The 15,760-nt window shown below is 44.2% G+C and overlaps 1 protein-coding gene across 2 annotated transcripts in view; it reads right to left on the bottom strand.

Moving 5' to 3' along the window:
* Window positions 1–409: 409 nt before the first annotated feature.
* The window catches only part of Slc44a5 (solute carrier family 44 member 5), a 273,492-nt gene continuing 258,141 nt past the window's right edge, over window positions 410–15,760 (bottom strand). For both annotated transcript variants that reach the window (XM_021195891.2, XM_029537997.1), the window contains 9 exons: window positions 14,815–14,902; window positions 14,147–14,409; window positions 13,587–13,681; window positions 11,081–11,184; window positions 9,491–9,564; window positions 8,280–8,350; window positions 8,071–8,159; window positions 6,799–6,883; window positions 410–4,468 (listed from right to left, as the gene is read on the bottom strand). In XM_021195891.2, coding sequence (XP_021051550.2) covers window positions 4,365–4,468; window positions 6,799–6,883; window positions 8,071–8,159; window positions 8,280–8,350; window positions 9,491–9,564; window positions 11,081–11,184; window positions 13,587–13,681; window positions 14,147–14,409; window positions 14,815–14,902 — 973 coding nt within the window. In that variant the 3' untranslated portion in view covers window positions 410–4,364. The remainder of the gene's footprint in view (window positions 4,469–6,798; window positions 6,884–8,070; window positions 8,160–8,279; window positions 8,351–9,490; window positions 9,565–11,080; window positions 11,185–13,586; window positions 13,682–14,146; window positions 14,410–14,814; window positions 14,903–15,760) is intronic.

Below are 15,760 nucleotides of genomic sequence, written 5' to 3'. Positions count from 1 at the left end.
TGTGTGTGTGTGTGTGTGTGTGTGTGTGTGTGTGTGTGTGTGACTAAAATCACAGACAAGAACCAGGCAGGACAGTGCTTGTTTATAATCCCAGCACTGGTGAGGCAGAGACAGAAAGATCTGTGAGGCTCACTGGCCTACAAACTCAGCCTAATCTATAAACAGATCAATGAACGGCCTTGTTCTAAATCCCTACAAACACTTTTAAAATTAAATAATAATAATAATTAATAAAGAAACACTTCCAATCAACCAAAACAAAACAAAATAACCCAATATGAATGGTGCCTGAGAAAGTGACATCCAAGCTTCCCACACAAATGCACATGTACACACACACATACACACACATACACACACACACAGAGGGAGAGACACACACACACACACACAGAGAGAGAGAGAGAGAGAGAGAGAGAGAGAGAGAGAGCGCTCTTAAAGAAATCAAAAGTCAGCCTTTTTTAATCTGTCTCTTATGGAAATCTTTATTAGAAGAAACCAAATATACAATGAGTACCAACAAATTTCATTAAATATCAACCATTTTATCTATCAAATGTATTTAGACCCTACGCTTTCAGTGTTCCTGCATAGCAGAGACATACTAACTACATAACCCACACCACCATGGGCTCAGGAGAGCCCAAACCACCAGGCGTGGGGTGGCGTGGGGTGGGGATAGGGGTGATGAGCCCACACTGCAAGGCGCCTGTGGGAGCGTTTTGGTATAAAGGTATCTAAAGTGAGTTTTCAACAAACCATCAATAAACAGCAGTAGGTTATTGTTGATTGGCTCTCACTGATCCCCTTCTCAGGGGACTTGCTGAGTTGGCGAACTGAGTCAGGTTCTCCTGAAACTTAGCAATCCTCATAAAATGATTCAAAACTGAATTAAAAACCGTTCTGGTTTCTATTGGCACAATAAAAATCTGACAGGTAAACAGGTTGCTTCGTATAAAAGTTAGTGGGACTGACAATCCATAACAGGATGGAAGAGTCATGTGTAACGGGGCTTGCCAGCCCAGCACACAGCTTCCCCTCAGAGGGAAAGTTGCCCTGTGACATGCCCACAGGCTGCCCCTTCAGGTCTGGGTGAGACACCGGACGTGTACACACCGACCCATCTTTTAAAGGAAACACTATAGAAAAGATTATACTTTAAAACTTCGTTTAGTAAAAACCAAGACAAATCCAACACATGTCCTTTCAGGCTGCTTCGCTTGCTGCGTGCGGCACCCATTTGTGAAGATCCACTAGGCACAAGGGGAATTGTTTGTATCACACAACGTACTCCTTTGAAGAGGAGGGTATCAAAAGCAGTGTCATGGCTGGTGGAGTCCAGTCAGTGAGCAAGACGAGGAAAAACAAACAAACAAAACAAAACATCCAAAACAAAACAAAACAAAAATCGCAAAACAAAAGAAACATGAGAAGACTTGTCACCACTCAACATTGCACGGTTTAAAGTTTCATTTCTTTCAAACGAGGTCTGTCCGCTTGCTCACAAGATCCGGGAAGTACTGACCAGCCAGGAAGGCACTGAGAGAATTGAGTGGCAAGGGCTGAATGACTGACTGGCAGCTCTCACAGGATACAAAGACCTAAGCCGGGTGATCTGCTTAACCTGTTGACTGTCAAACAGGAGCCGCCGAGGAAGGGCCTTAAAAAAGTTTTTCTTGCTTCAATTACCAATTTTCCCTACAGAAGTCTTTTAGTTGTCGTCTTTAAAAATACACTAGGAGCTATCAATTTAAATCATGTATACCTTCATCTTTTTACTATTAAAAAGATTATGAATGTATTCAATATATTTTTTAAAACATCCAAGTCACTCTATGTAAAAATGATAATAATAAAAATAAATTACAAAACGAAAGATCTTAGTATAAAAACGTTGCATGTAATTAACAATTCCCCTGTGACTTCTGATGGCTTCACAGGCTACAGTGTGGGGCTTTGGTATAAGATGCAAAAGCAAGCCAGCAAGGCGGGGATTCGAACGTTCCCAACCAAAGCGCTACAGAAGGTGTGTTGGACGGATACAGTGTGGGAGGAGACACAAGCGGCAGGATGCCCAGCTGGCTCTCCTACTGCTTCTTGATCTTGCCCTGCTCCAGAAAAATGTTCATTAGAGTCGGAGTCACGAAATAGGGTCTTGAAGGAGAGCCTTCGTTTCTTTCTAGGTCTTCCACTAGGAGGGAGGAGGGCAAAGTCAATAGAGCAGCGAAGCGGTGAGAGGAGCAACATCGCCACCTGCTGCCCACCCGCTGCACAGCAACGCCAAACATCGCTCTTTTAGACAGCATCAGCGTTCATTGTAAACAGCTATGAGAAAACAATCAGCCCTTATTAATACATCGATAAGATATCATTTCATTCTGTGTTCCAGGTCAGTTCTGGCAACAGTTCAAGCATTTCCATAGAATGACTTAAGAAATAACATTTACCCCCCCCCATCCAAATTCACTTTCTAAATTACAACATCTATTTCCAAATTGCCTTTGTTGGGCCAATGGCAATTTAGATTGTAAAGCCTCGGCAAAGAGACCTTTGTGTGTGATCTCAAATCCTTCCATAAACAGTTCTGGAAATATTGCTCTGTGTTTCAAAAAACTTTAATTGCTGCGTAAGAAAAATGGCTTCTAAAATTCTTCTCAAAAACAACATTCATTTTTACTCTATGCATTTTAATTACAGAAGTAACAAACAGAGACTGTTTTTCTGAGTGGGAATATACTATAACACAGCAAATCAGACAGTTAATTTCTTATATCTGATCTATAGCCAACCTTATAACTTTTGCATGTATCTGAATCAACTAGAGGGTTTTTATCATGGTCCAGAGAGTGGTCCATATCCTAACAGAAGCTCGTGGGTTAGGTGGACCCCTGCAGCTAGCTACAGGCTCACTATATGTCACCATTGCCATAGGTTTTTGTTGAGGTCCTTGCATAGTTGTAAATAAAATACTACTAAAATGCAAGAGAAATAGATAAGTGACTGCTTTTCTCTGTTATCAAGAAAAAATGACAGGTGACATTTGGGACTGATAATCTCAATAAAGCAAGCCAAGAACAAGCTAGTGACTCTCCAGTGGGCCAATACTTCTAAAACCTTCCGGAATTACTGGCTCTATGTAGGAAGATGTCATACCACCGTTCTAAATCTAGGTTCACACACTTCAGGATAAGTAAAATAGCATTTATATTAACTTATAACACCAGGGTGTATTTCCAACTCTCAAATGCGTGGGCCGTATTGATGGCCACACATTACACTAATAATATACAGACAATCTGACATCAAACCAAAAGGGCACCGGTTAGGCCTGTGCTCTGTGGAGGGCCTTTTTATACTTGGCCCATTTCTACACACAGGGAAAAAGCATGCAATGCGTGTGAATCCAATTCACACTTTTCTGCACTGTGTGAGATTTAGGCGTGGCCACAACAAACCAGCTCCCACTCTAAGCCCCGGGGCTGTGGTGATGCAAGAACTCTTGATCTGATACATGCACAGCCCAAGGAAGCACCAGATGTGGTACCTGATAGGAGGCCACGGATCTGAACCGTCATCTGCTCTGCTCCCTCGCTAAAAGTCGAACCTCGACCTTGTGCCTGGGCGTCCCCATGAAAAGGAGAATCCACAGGCCTTCTGCGTGACTGTGAGAGGAAGCTCAGGGGAGGCAAGGGGTGAGGGAGGCAGCCGTTTCCGCTCTGTTCAGATATTCTCAGGTGGCCGGAGCTTCACAGTAGTGGGGAGGATAGCCCCAAACTCCGACTTCACCCAAGGATGAGTCTCATTTCACTAAAACAGAGATGAGGCTCCAGGCTCAGTCCACCTGCAGCAGGGTTAGTGCTGAGCCTACAGGACCTGTCCCTCTACAGCTTGTCAAGGACTAACTCGCCCACTTGAAATATGCTCTCTAGGAAACCAGGAACACAAGTCGAATCACAGTTTTAGAGAGCTGTTCACTGGCTTCAACAGTAACTATAACCATAGCAGCATATTTACAAATTCAGTACCATAGGCTGATCAACTACAACTCAATATTTTTATGGCTAATTGATCACACATTTATAGTGTCGTAAAAAAAATGCCTGAATACCCTTTACAAACATACACTTATTTAAAAAAAGAAGAAAGGCTAGCAAAATTACAAAAGTTATTAAAACATTGTCGGCTACAGGTGTTTGCACTTGGGACCACAGTCTGCAACGTAAACAAGGCCACTGTCCAATGCCTGGTCCCTCCGACGGTACCAACTGCACCTTTTCAGAAACCGCAGAAATACTGCTCTAAAGCAACCTTTTCATGTTGCTGTCGACCTAATTCACAAAGTGCCTGCGTGGAGCTTCTCTACTCTATCTCTGGGGAACCGGACGCTTCTTGGTCAGAATGCTGTGCAGGCTGGGTGTTACAAAGTAAGGTTTCTCGGCAGATCCATCGTTCCTCTCCAGGTCTTCACCTGTGTATCGGTAGCCAGGGTGGGGCAACGGCAGGGAGACGCCGCAGAACAAGGACCCGGGATTTTACAAAGTGGAGCGTTGAACAGGGAGAAACCAGAAAAGTCAGTGTTAGCGTGTCCAATAGAAGGCAAGCATGCGATGCTGGTGATGGAGAAGGTGGGAACCGATCTCTGGTTGGGAGAAAGGCCCACCCCACCCTACCCCACCCCAATGACACACACACACCTCACACTGCATGAGCCGTAGGAGTTTAGTTTCCCAAACCACCACATGGAAGCTCTTCCTGGGGTTTCTAACGTGTTGCTTCTCATTTCTGTGACTGTTCATTTTGGAAAGTAACCAATTGCCCCATATCACTAACTCAGTGAAAAAAATGTAGAACAAAGATTTCATTCCATATTTCAAGCCTTTTAGACCTTCAGGTAAGGTCTTGCTCCTAGCCCAGCCTGGCCTTGGATCTGCTGTCTTCTCGATTTGACCTTCCCAGCACTAGGGTCAAAGGTTAAACTGTTTTACCTGTTCACGTACCTATCTATGGGCGGGGCATGCTTGTGTGTGTGTGTGTGTGTGTGTGTGTGTGTGTGTGTGTGTGTATGTGCGCACATATACACATATGTGCATGCACATGGAAACCAGAGGCCAAGCTCAGGCATCACCCCTCAGGAGCTCTTTGCCCACCTTGCCTTTTGAAGTGAGGTTGTTCATGGGCCTGAGTGTGAGCTCACCAGTTAAGCCAACAGGCTGCCCAGTGAGGTGCAGGGTCTATCTCTCTGCCTCCCAGTGCGGGGATTATCAGCATGCCCTGCTTTTTACACTGGTCATGGGGACTGAACTCAGATCTTCCTGCTTATGTGGCAAGCACTTTCCTTAACCCTGAAGTCACTAAAATTATTTTATTGGTGTTTGGGGGAGGGGTATGAGTGCAGGTGTTCAGAGGCCAGCGGTGTCTGGTTGCCCTGGAGACAGAGTTCTAAGAAGGGATAAAATGCCCAACATGGGAGCTGAGAGTCGCTGAAAATCTAACTCCAATCTTCTGCAAGAGTGTGCTCTTCTTAACCATGGAAACATCAATACGGCCTCTTGCTTGTCTTTTCTTTTTTCTTTAATATTTTTTTTAATATTTTAATTACATTCATTTATTTCTCTGTGTGTGCGTGCATGAATGCATGGGCAGAAATTCACGTATCAAGGTGAGGGGTTAACATGCAGGGCTCAGTTCTTTCCTACCACCGTGGGTCTTGAACTCAGGTCATCAAACTTGGCAGCAAGCACATTTACCAGCTGAACCATCTTTTCAGGTTTTTGTTTTTTTTCTTCTCCATTTTTTAAAAAATAAAACAGAGAACCTAGGCGAAGGTGAAAAGTCCTGGTCCCACGTGAGCCAATCCATCTAATGTGTAAAGTTTTCCAATTTCTTTATTTATTGAAAATTGATTTTTAAATTGCTTAAGAAAACAAATCAGAACTTGTTATTTTCTAGATTTTTCCCCTCAGCAATCATCTTCCTCCCTCACCTTCCACGAAGCTGCTATTCTCCTACACGGGGCTTTCTCAGCCTGTAACAGGCAGCATGTAACCGCCGTCTCTCTGAAGACCCATGTGCTAGAGAAACATTGTCTCAGCCCCAGCGTGGCTACTGGGCTCGGTTCTCTCCCATGGTGACCCACCTCCTCCGGGTTCATCAGGGACACTGGGAGAGAAGACATTGTCGGTAAGGCAGACTCTCTGGGCTGTGTTAGGTCAGGGGCTAACGAAAGCATCCGGTCTCCAGGACATGACATAGTTGAAGGGAGCTCTAGAGAAAGCTCTGAAGGCCGAGTCTCTATGTAGGTGCACACACCTTCTGTGCTCACTCTCATCAGAGGCCTGCGTATTCGTCATGGCTCACTGGATGCAGTGACCCCATGTCTCTTTGAAGCCTTTGCATCTTGACTTTACCAGAGTCTGTGTGTATGAGATCTCACTGAATTACGACAGCCAATCGAGGGACAGGGCTCAGTGGTAGAGTGCTTTCTTATCATGGGTAAGGGCCTAGGTTCAATCCCTAGAGCTGTCATCCTCTCTCTCTCTCTCTCTTTCTCTCTCTCTCTCTCTCTCTCTCTCTCTCTCTCTCTCTCTCTCTCTCTCTCTCTCTCTCTCTCTCTCTTTCTCTCTCTCCCTCTATCTCTCTCTTTCTCTCTACTCCAAAACAGAACCAAAGAGCACCTACAAAATAATGTCTCCTTCCAAGTAAATGCGACTTTGCATTCGAAGTTGGTTAACAGTAAATCACCAGGCAGGCGGCTGCATTTTTACCTTCACCAAACACACACACACACTGGGTACTTACAGAAGCAGATGAAAATAGTTTCCACACACATCGAATAGACACTGAAGAACCCGTGAGCAATCATGTAAGATCCAAACACAAGAGTCTGTGAACAGACAGAGAAGAAAAGCGACACATCACCAACATCACTCAGAGCAGCAATAGCGCAACTGCAAACGCGGGGCGGATAAGGAAGCACTGGAGGATTCTGTTGGGAATATCTGGAACGCAGACACCGTTGATTGTATGATAGCATGCTATCCTGAGATTTAAAAAAAAATGTGCTTGCTCACATGACCACCTCTTACCAATGATCCTAGTACCTACCCAAAAGATCTCAGCCTTAAGATCCCGCACATCAAGACAATGGCGTCTAAAGGGTTAAGAGTACGCACTACCTGGGTCCTCAAAGTTACTCAACCTTTCTGTGTCTCTGCTTTGACGCGGGGGTGGGGTGGAGGGGGGAGAGAAGTGTTTATGCCACACAGATGAGGAGAGCTAGTTCACCGTCACAGGTCCAGCAGGACTCCACTCAGCTCTCCCCACCAGTCTACGCATCCATCCCCAGAGCTCTGGAGTTTTGGCTATGGAGAAGAATCGGATATCTCTCTGCATGGGCATCCCCTCCCCGCAGGGAACCACTTCACCCAAGTTAGAGCCCCATCTCAGGGCTCAGCTCCTGGCTAACATCTGCTGATGTCATTCACAAGGCCAGCTTGTTTTCCAGAGGGTCCTGTCATTTTATCTGGGGACAGCATTGTGCATTGTGAGCCAGCTTCTCTTGTCCTGCCTTGTTCTCCTTACTTCCTTACAGGTGAATCTCATGAGAATGCACCCAGTAAACCTTCTACACTCAACCTTATCAATGGAGAGGTCCTTTCCAGGCAACTCAGCATCTGAATCAGGAGGCGAGGGGCACAGATTAAGAATAATGCCCGCCGCTTTTACTATTTCTGTTTTTCTTTTCTTACGTTTCCATCTCTAATGATCATGGCATCCGTGATGCTAAGCTTCCATACACTGAACTGCTTCCCCAATACTCACATTAAAGCCTCAATTCTCAGCGTGATAGGACTGAAGAGAAGGGGTTTGGGAAGTAGTGAGGTCACAACGGGGAGACTATACAGGTATCCATGTCTGCTACCAAGAGACTTGGTCTGCCTCTTCCTCTCCAGCACATCTGTGAGGGAGCCCAGCAGGCACCTCCCAGCCTTTCAAAATCCAAGGAACACATTTATGTTGCCAAAGCCAATCACCCTTTGTGGATTTTGTGACTAAGCCATCATTTCTTACCAGGAAGGGGACCCAATAGTAATTTAAAGTCGTTGGTCCCTCTACAATTAGTTGTAGTCTTTCTGTGAAGAGCAGGAAGGCCAAGGCACCTACATAGAAAGAACAGAACACGGGAGTCACATACTGAGAGAGGCTGTGGAGATTGGTGTAGCAGAAGGCAGTTTCCAAACTCTCCACAGCTTCCCGTCCATGCTGTTAACACTACTTACCTACAATTCCAGAAACCAGGATTTTTCCCAGGAGTAATACAAAGTATGTGACTTCATCTGTAACTGTGACTCTGAGCATGGGGGGGGGGGGNCAAGAAAGTACAAGTCAGTGTGGGGCACACCCAGTGCTGGGGGTCTGTCGGAGGCAGACGCTCATGGCCTCACTGTTACAAGTCAGTGTGGGGCACACGCAGTGCTGGGGGTCTGTCAGAGGCCGATGCTCACGGCCTCACTGTTACAAGTCAGTGTGGGAACACACCCAGTGCTGGGGGTCTGTCGGAGGCAGATGCTCATGGCCTCGCTTTGCTGTGTCCTTGGTGAAATTCTGTCTGACAATTGTAAAATACAAGACATGAACACGGCAGCCAGGCATGAGGTCACTGCCTCCAATGAGGCCATAGACCAGAGCACTGTAGGACCAGGACCATGGGCAGCTGACCCATGGAGGTGTCTGGCCGTCTCTTTGAGGTAATAGACCAGCCTGACTCCATTTTAAGGATGAAAGCCATTTTGTTAGAAGGCCAGAACAAGCTCATTTCTGTTTGCTGCAAAATTTAATTTGACTGTGCTTCAACCTGCTTCTCAAACTTGACATGCTCCCCACACTTTGTGAGTACCCTGAAAAGATAGGATGCTCTGTCAAATGGTTTTGAAATGTTTGACCAAGTATCTACATAACCAAAAGTCCTCTGGAAATCTCCAACCTCTGAAAACCACCTTTTTTTTTTTTTTTTTTTTTTGGACTATATAAACCCTCCCCTCTCCTGTTCAATGCTGTTTTTTCAAACCCCACTTTAAGGACAGAAAATAAAGCTTGCTTGATTGGACCGAAGAACTTGGGTAATGGTCTTTGCTCCGAGCCAGTAATGCTAACAAAGGCATCCCGGATCAGGTGTTCTCTGGCTCTGCACACTAACTTCACAGCCATTTTGAGAGGAAGGAATGGGTACCAAGAAACTGCTAATGTCATCTGGAGAATTCCTTGAGCAAGAGAGTCAATAAAATTAAATATGTTCTAGCCACCTATGTAGATGAGGGGAGCCGTAATTCTAGGATATGAAAAGCAGTGAGTGTTGACTAAAATCTACCAAACTAAAACAGGTAACGTGTGCAGACGAGAAGGCCAGAAACACCCCAGCTAGCTACAAGCACAGGCTCTCATGTCTCCGCTCACCACACTGCCCATGGCTGCCTTCAGCCCCATTACTCACTTCAGGATGTTTCTCATGAGCAGATAGAAAGCATCTCTTGTCGATTCACAGAAGTTCTTGCCATACAACGCAATCTAAGGGAGGCGATCGAAGCTCTTGTCAGTAGCACAAACTAACACCACGCAGGACCGTCCAGCATTAGGGAGTGCACGCCTTCACAGCTGTCTTTCATACTAGTAACTTTACGTTTTCTAATATCTGGGTTGTGGGGTCCCCAGGAGCTCTCTGGTGTGGATCCCACAGAACTTGCAGGGTCATGGATGCTAAGGAGAATCGCCAAGTGATATATGTAGGGTAGATAGGGGAGTCTATCTTTTGATGTAGTAGGTATTAAATGGTTTGAATATTGTTATCACACACACACACACACACACACACACACACACAAACACACATTGCTCCTAAGGAAATCCAACCCCTTCTGCTATGAATATTTACTAATTAAAAGTCTCAGCATTATAATGGCAGGTGAATTAATTGAATCTTCTGTCCATGACTATGCAAACCTCATTCCCGGCCCCCACCCCACTGTGGTGATAAGTAAGCCTTGAGGTACTGCAGCTTCTACATTTTGAGAGAATCGTTTGTTGTCTACTATGCAAACAAAAGAAACTCTTTAGAGGCATCCACATTCGCACAGGAAATGAGTTAGAGATTGGCCCAGGCATTTCCACCGATCACTCCTCTTTAACACAAGGTTCATTAAAATGATGAATTTTTTCCTTAAAGTTATGTAAATCCTTCTATAAAAAGGCATTTTCTTCCGTGAGGGAACCTGGAACAACAGCTTTCCTCTTACATAGTTATCAGACACACAGCACCAAGTCAATCTCCCACAGTTTTACTTTTATTATTTAAAAATTCATTACATTGCCAGGCAGTGGTGTCACGTGACTTTCATTCCAGCATTTAAAGGCATAGGAAGGCAGATCTCTGTGAGTTCTAGTCAAGCCTGGTCTAAAGATCAAGCTCTATGACAGTTGGGCCACATGGAGAAACCCTGTCTCCAAAAAGAAAACCAAAAACCAAACAAAAAAAAATCCAAAATAGTAGTAGTAGTAGTAGTAGTAGTAGTAATGATAATAATAATGATAATATTTATGTGTATGTGCATGCATGTGTGTTCATGTGTGTGTGCATGTGTGTATGCACATGTGTAGGTGTGTATGTTTGTGCATGTGCATTCTCAGTTTTGTGTGTGTGTGTGGTGTGTGTGTGTGTGTGTGTACATGCGTGCTCACTCCACTGCATGCCTATGGAAGACAAAGAACAACTTGCAGGATTTGGATCTTTCCTTCCACTGTGTGGGAGCCAGTGCTGGCTCTGCTTGTTAGGTTTGGCAGCAAGCATCTTTACCTCCAGAGACATCTTTGTGGCCCTCTTCTGAAATTTCAACACAAACATTTCCCCTCAAATGTAATACTATCTCAAGAAAAGGGCAGCCCTGATTGATGTGTGGGAGTTGCACACCCACATATCAGAAAGACAGTTTCGATCACGTGATACCGTCAATGCCCTCCAGGCAACAGGGTGGACATGGGGTCAACTGTGCAAACCAGGGGCATCATAAATAAGCGGTGGCCTACTTACCATGATGTAGGCATTTCTGTTTAAAAACTTCACCATCTTTTCCAAACACCAGAAACAGCACCGTAGGCAGCAGTGCAGGAACTGAGCGGCACTGTTCTGAGCCTCTGGGGGAGGGAGGGGCATGTAAGTCCATTAATGATGTCAGTCTTCAGACTCAAGGTAATGACATTGAAAATAGGATTTAAGGATTTGTGTGTGTGTGCGATGTGCACCTAACTGACTTTTTAGTATACAGTTTCATGGCTTTAGCATATTTACAATGTTGTAAAATAATTTCAGTATTTGTTTTCAGAAGTTCTTATCAAACAGAAACCAATGCTCAATTAAAAACAAAATCACCCTTCCTCATTCTTCTTTCGCTTGCCCCCCATCCCCAGCTCATACTTGACTTGGTGCTGTAGGGCTGTCTCTACTAGAAGTCCTGAACAGAACAATGCAGAGAGGATCCTTTCTCTCACTTAGCATCATGTACCCTTTCATCTGTGGGTAACACTAACGTTCCGCTGCAGGCACATCATGCACCCCTCATCCTGTCCACTATCAGTGCACATGCGGGTAGTTCACACCCTTCGGCTATGGTGAATGGACTGTTGGCATGGGGGCGGAGAGGGGCACAAGGTAGAAGTGGAATTTCTGGGTCAGTATGAATTTCTATTTTCAGCACTTTAGAAATTGCTGTTGCTCCCATAGTGGCTATACTGGGAAGCATTCCTATCAAAGGATCCAGTTTCCCAACAATCTGCACTCTTCCAGGCCCTGTGTGTAGCGGTTGCTTCAGTGGCCATCCTAATGGGTGTGTGGTGCCATCACGGTGCGGTTCTGGTTTGTGTGTCCCTGTCTAATGATGCTGCAACATTCCCGCCCTTGTTGACATTCCTGGTCTGTATGAGAACTCTTCTCAAATCCTCAGGCTATCTTTGAGCTTTTCCTGTTTGGTATCGAGTGGCAGGAGCTCCGTGTGTGTTCTGGACACAGGGTTATCTGGAGTCCAGCGTTATCTGGCATATTATCAGCCACTATTTCCCCCACTGTGTGGATTGTCTCTTTCTTTACTCTGATGGTCCTTTGATGCACGGGTGTTTTTAATTTTCACAAAGTCCAATTGACTTTTCCTTTCTTTGTGTGTGTGTGTGTGTGTGTGTGTGTGTGTGTGTGTGTTTTGTTTGTTTGTTTGTTTGTTTGGTGTGAAAAATCAAGAAATTGCCATCAAGTCCGATGGCATAAAGATTTCTTTTCATGGATATAGGTACAGAGACAAAATTTAGAGCTAAGATGAAAGGATAGACTATCCAGAGACTACCCCATCCGGGAATCCATCCCATCATCAGCCACCAAACCCAATACTAATGCACATGCCAGCAAGATTCTGCTGAAGGGACCCTGATATAGCAGCCTCTTGTGAGGCTATGCCAGTGCCCGGCAAACACAGAAGTGAATGCTCACAGCCAGCTATTGGATGGAACACAGGGTCCCCAATGGAGAAGCTAGAGAAAGTACCCAAGGAGTTGAAGGGGGCTGCAACCCAGTAGGTGGAACAACAATATGAACTAACCAGTACCCCCTGAGCTTGTGTCTCTAGCTGCATACTGCTTGTGGACGTTGTACATCGTGGTGCGCACTAGGCTCCGCACCACGATGTACAACGTCCACAGGGGGGGAACTTTCGGGATAGCATTTGTAATGTAAATAAAGAAAATAAAACAATTTAAAAAAAAGATTTCTTTTCATGTCTTTTTTTTCTAGAAATGTTATAGCATTGCCCCTTATGTTTAGATCTTTGATGTGTTCTGGGTTAATTTTGTATTTACTGTAAGTATGGGTCCAACTTCACGCATTTACATTTGGGCATTGCGATTTTCCCATCACCATTAAGCTGAGTAGTCTTTCCCCATCAGACAGTTTTAAATGTTAGAGTTGAGGCGTAGGGTCCACATACGATTCCAGGTCTAGTCATTCATTCGATCCCCAAACCATTCCCTATTTTGTTGGCTATCATTTTGTCTTAAACCGGGAAATTCAGTCAGGAAATGTGAGCCCTCCAACTTTGTTTTCCTTTGATCATCTTTTACCACACAGTGTGAGCATAGCCCCTCTGTGTGTCTATAGACTGCATATGCCATGTATGAAGATTGATGTCTGTGGCTCACCATGATGTCTGACCTGGCCTGAGCTCTAGACACGGAACTGCAGGCCTGACTTTTCTACCACACTCCTCTGCAGAAATATGTTAAGGCAGAACCTTTCAATTCCTTCTTGAAATGTGCTTTTCCTGGTCTCCACAAGGTTGACCACGAGGACACCGGATACGTTCTTCCTTCCCCACCTTCCCCACCTTCCTCTTGGTATCCAGTCCCTAGCGAGTCCTCCTGGGCTGTGTTTCAAAATACATTCAAATCCCTACAACTCCGGTCCTGTCCATCCTGACCCAAATTAGTCACCAGGTCTCCATGCACCCACCCCATCCCATTCTCACCACGGAAGTCTACGGTCAATCCCGGAAGCTTACTTTTAAGTCGCCTGTCCAGGTATTCTACGATCACTTTAAACATCTGAACAGATGCAAGGATCAAAGATCCAAAGGCCAAAGACCCCGTGTGGTATCTAGGTGAAGAGAAACAGAATGGGAGGCAAAGGGTTGTACTGCGTGCACAGGGTGCCTCTTGAACAATTTCACGGGTAAAGTGCCTTAGCGGACAGGAAGGGCTTTTTGCAATCTCTTATTCAAATTGATAGAGGCCTCCACAGAAGGTTTGAAACCAAGTACCTTTCTGTATAGCCCAAAATCTGTTCTCCTAAAGAGGACCTGACTTGATCAATAGGGACATAAGTTAATTCTTTTGTCACCCAACTCTATCTCCTCCAGTCTCCGGGAATATGGGATTTAGGACATTGGCCTAAATCCAGGCAAGGGATTACAAGGCTGTGGCTACAACCAGCGAAGGCAAGGAGCATCAAATCATATTTTCAACTCATTAGTATTTTGTCAATTGAGTTCATCAGCAGAGAAGGAGTACAAACTGTAACAGAGCAAAGGGGCACGAGGATTAGCACCGAGCTTGAGCTTACCGTACTGCTCGCCCAAATGCAGTGAAGAGTGGGTATGGCGGGATGTCGTCGGGTTTTTTCATGGCCCAGTAATAGGAAGCAAAGGCACCAGCAAGGGCACACTGACCCAAGGCAATGACAAAGTTTATCAGCCAAAGGAAGGCAAAGAGGTTGTAGAACTGGAAGGTCAGGATGTAATTGTGGTACGTGCTCCTTCCGCCATAGAAAGCAAAGTTACACGATGCGCCGGGGCAGTCTTTGGGAATGTTAGTATTAGGAAAAATCTGTGCTCAGAAGTAAAAAGGGAAATATGGTATTAAATGTGGTTCTTATCTTTTCTCCTAGCCTCCAAGTGCATATTCTGTCTTTTTCCCCCCATGACTTTTGGTTATCACATCTCTGATATGTTAATTTATAGAACTCTTTAATGAGCTCCGGGAAGAGCTTGTTTCCATCATATGCACCTATCTCTCTTCTTACCACACTGTGCATCGATCTCTCATCCTAATGCACTCTTAGATTAGTGCTTTCATTAATTAGTGCATACCGGCTTCTAAGGTGTATTATAGACAAGCGAGCTCTGTGTTTGCTGTTCTCAGTGCCTTCCCGAAAATACCCCCTTTCTTTCTGCCTCTTTCCCCTGTATCAGCTTCATGATAAGCTAGCATTTCCAGGATTCTATTTCTCACCTCTGGGTCACAAGTTTCATCTTCATATATACATTGCCCCTCTGGGACCATAACTTTGAATATTGGTACCCCTGATGTAGCCAAGAAACTGAACAAATGATTAAGGATAAACTATTTACCATTAAATTGAAAATAAACAGACAAGAAAAGGATAAAAATAATCCACAGCCTGCAGAGAAATGAGCTTTAAAAGTCTTTTCTTTCCATTCTCTTAGAAATTACCCTCCTAGGAGAATGATATCATAGGCCATCTGCACTGAGCAGGCCCTCAGTTATATAGAACTAAATAGAGTTAAATAGTTACACAGACCTATAGAATTATAGAGTTATATAGTTCCACAGAGTTATAGACTTATGTAAAGTTATATAGTTATATAGAGGTATATAGTTACATAGTTATGTAGTTATATATAGTTATACATAGTTATATAGTACATAGAGTTATATACTTATATAGTTATACATAGTTATATAGTTACACAGTTATATATTTATATAGAGTATGGAGTTATATGGTTATACATAGTTATATAGTTATAAATAGTTATATGTAGTTATATAGTTATATAGAGCTATATAGTTACACAGAATTATAGTTATATAGTTATGTAGAGTTATACAAGATACTTCTTAGCTTATTGCCAAGATGATGATCCATCAGAATAGAACAGGTCTCTGTGACCTTGTTAGAGGAACAATAAATTTTATTGACAGTTCAGAAGGGATGAATCATAATCTATTACATCTTTAGATTGTTTCTTATCTTCATAAGAATGAAAACCCCTAAGATGAGCATCTGGTCCTGAGCAGCAAGGTGGACTTGAGGGATACAGAAGTCAGTTATAAAGGGTGGGAGGATACAGAAGTCAGTTATAGAGGATGGGGGGATACAGAAGTCAGTTATAGAGGATGGGGGGATACAGAAGTCAGTTATAGAGGATGGGGG

Source organism: Mus pahari, chromosome 4 (genome assembly GCF_900095145.1).
Source record: "Mus pahari chromosome 4, PAHARI_EIJ_v1.1, whole genome shotgun sequence".
Classification (NCBI taxonomy): Eukaryota; Metazoa; Chordata; class Mammalia; order Rodentia; family Muridae; genus Mus; species Mus pahari.
The sequence above is the reverse complement of the archived record's forward strand: the minus strand, read 5'-3'. Positions and strand labels throughout refer to the sequence as shown.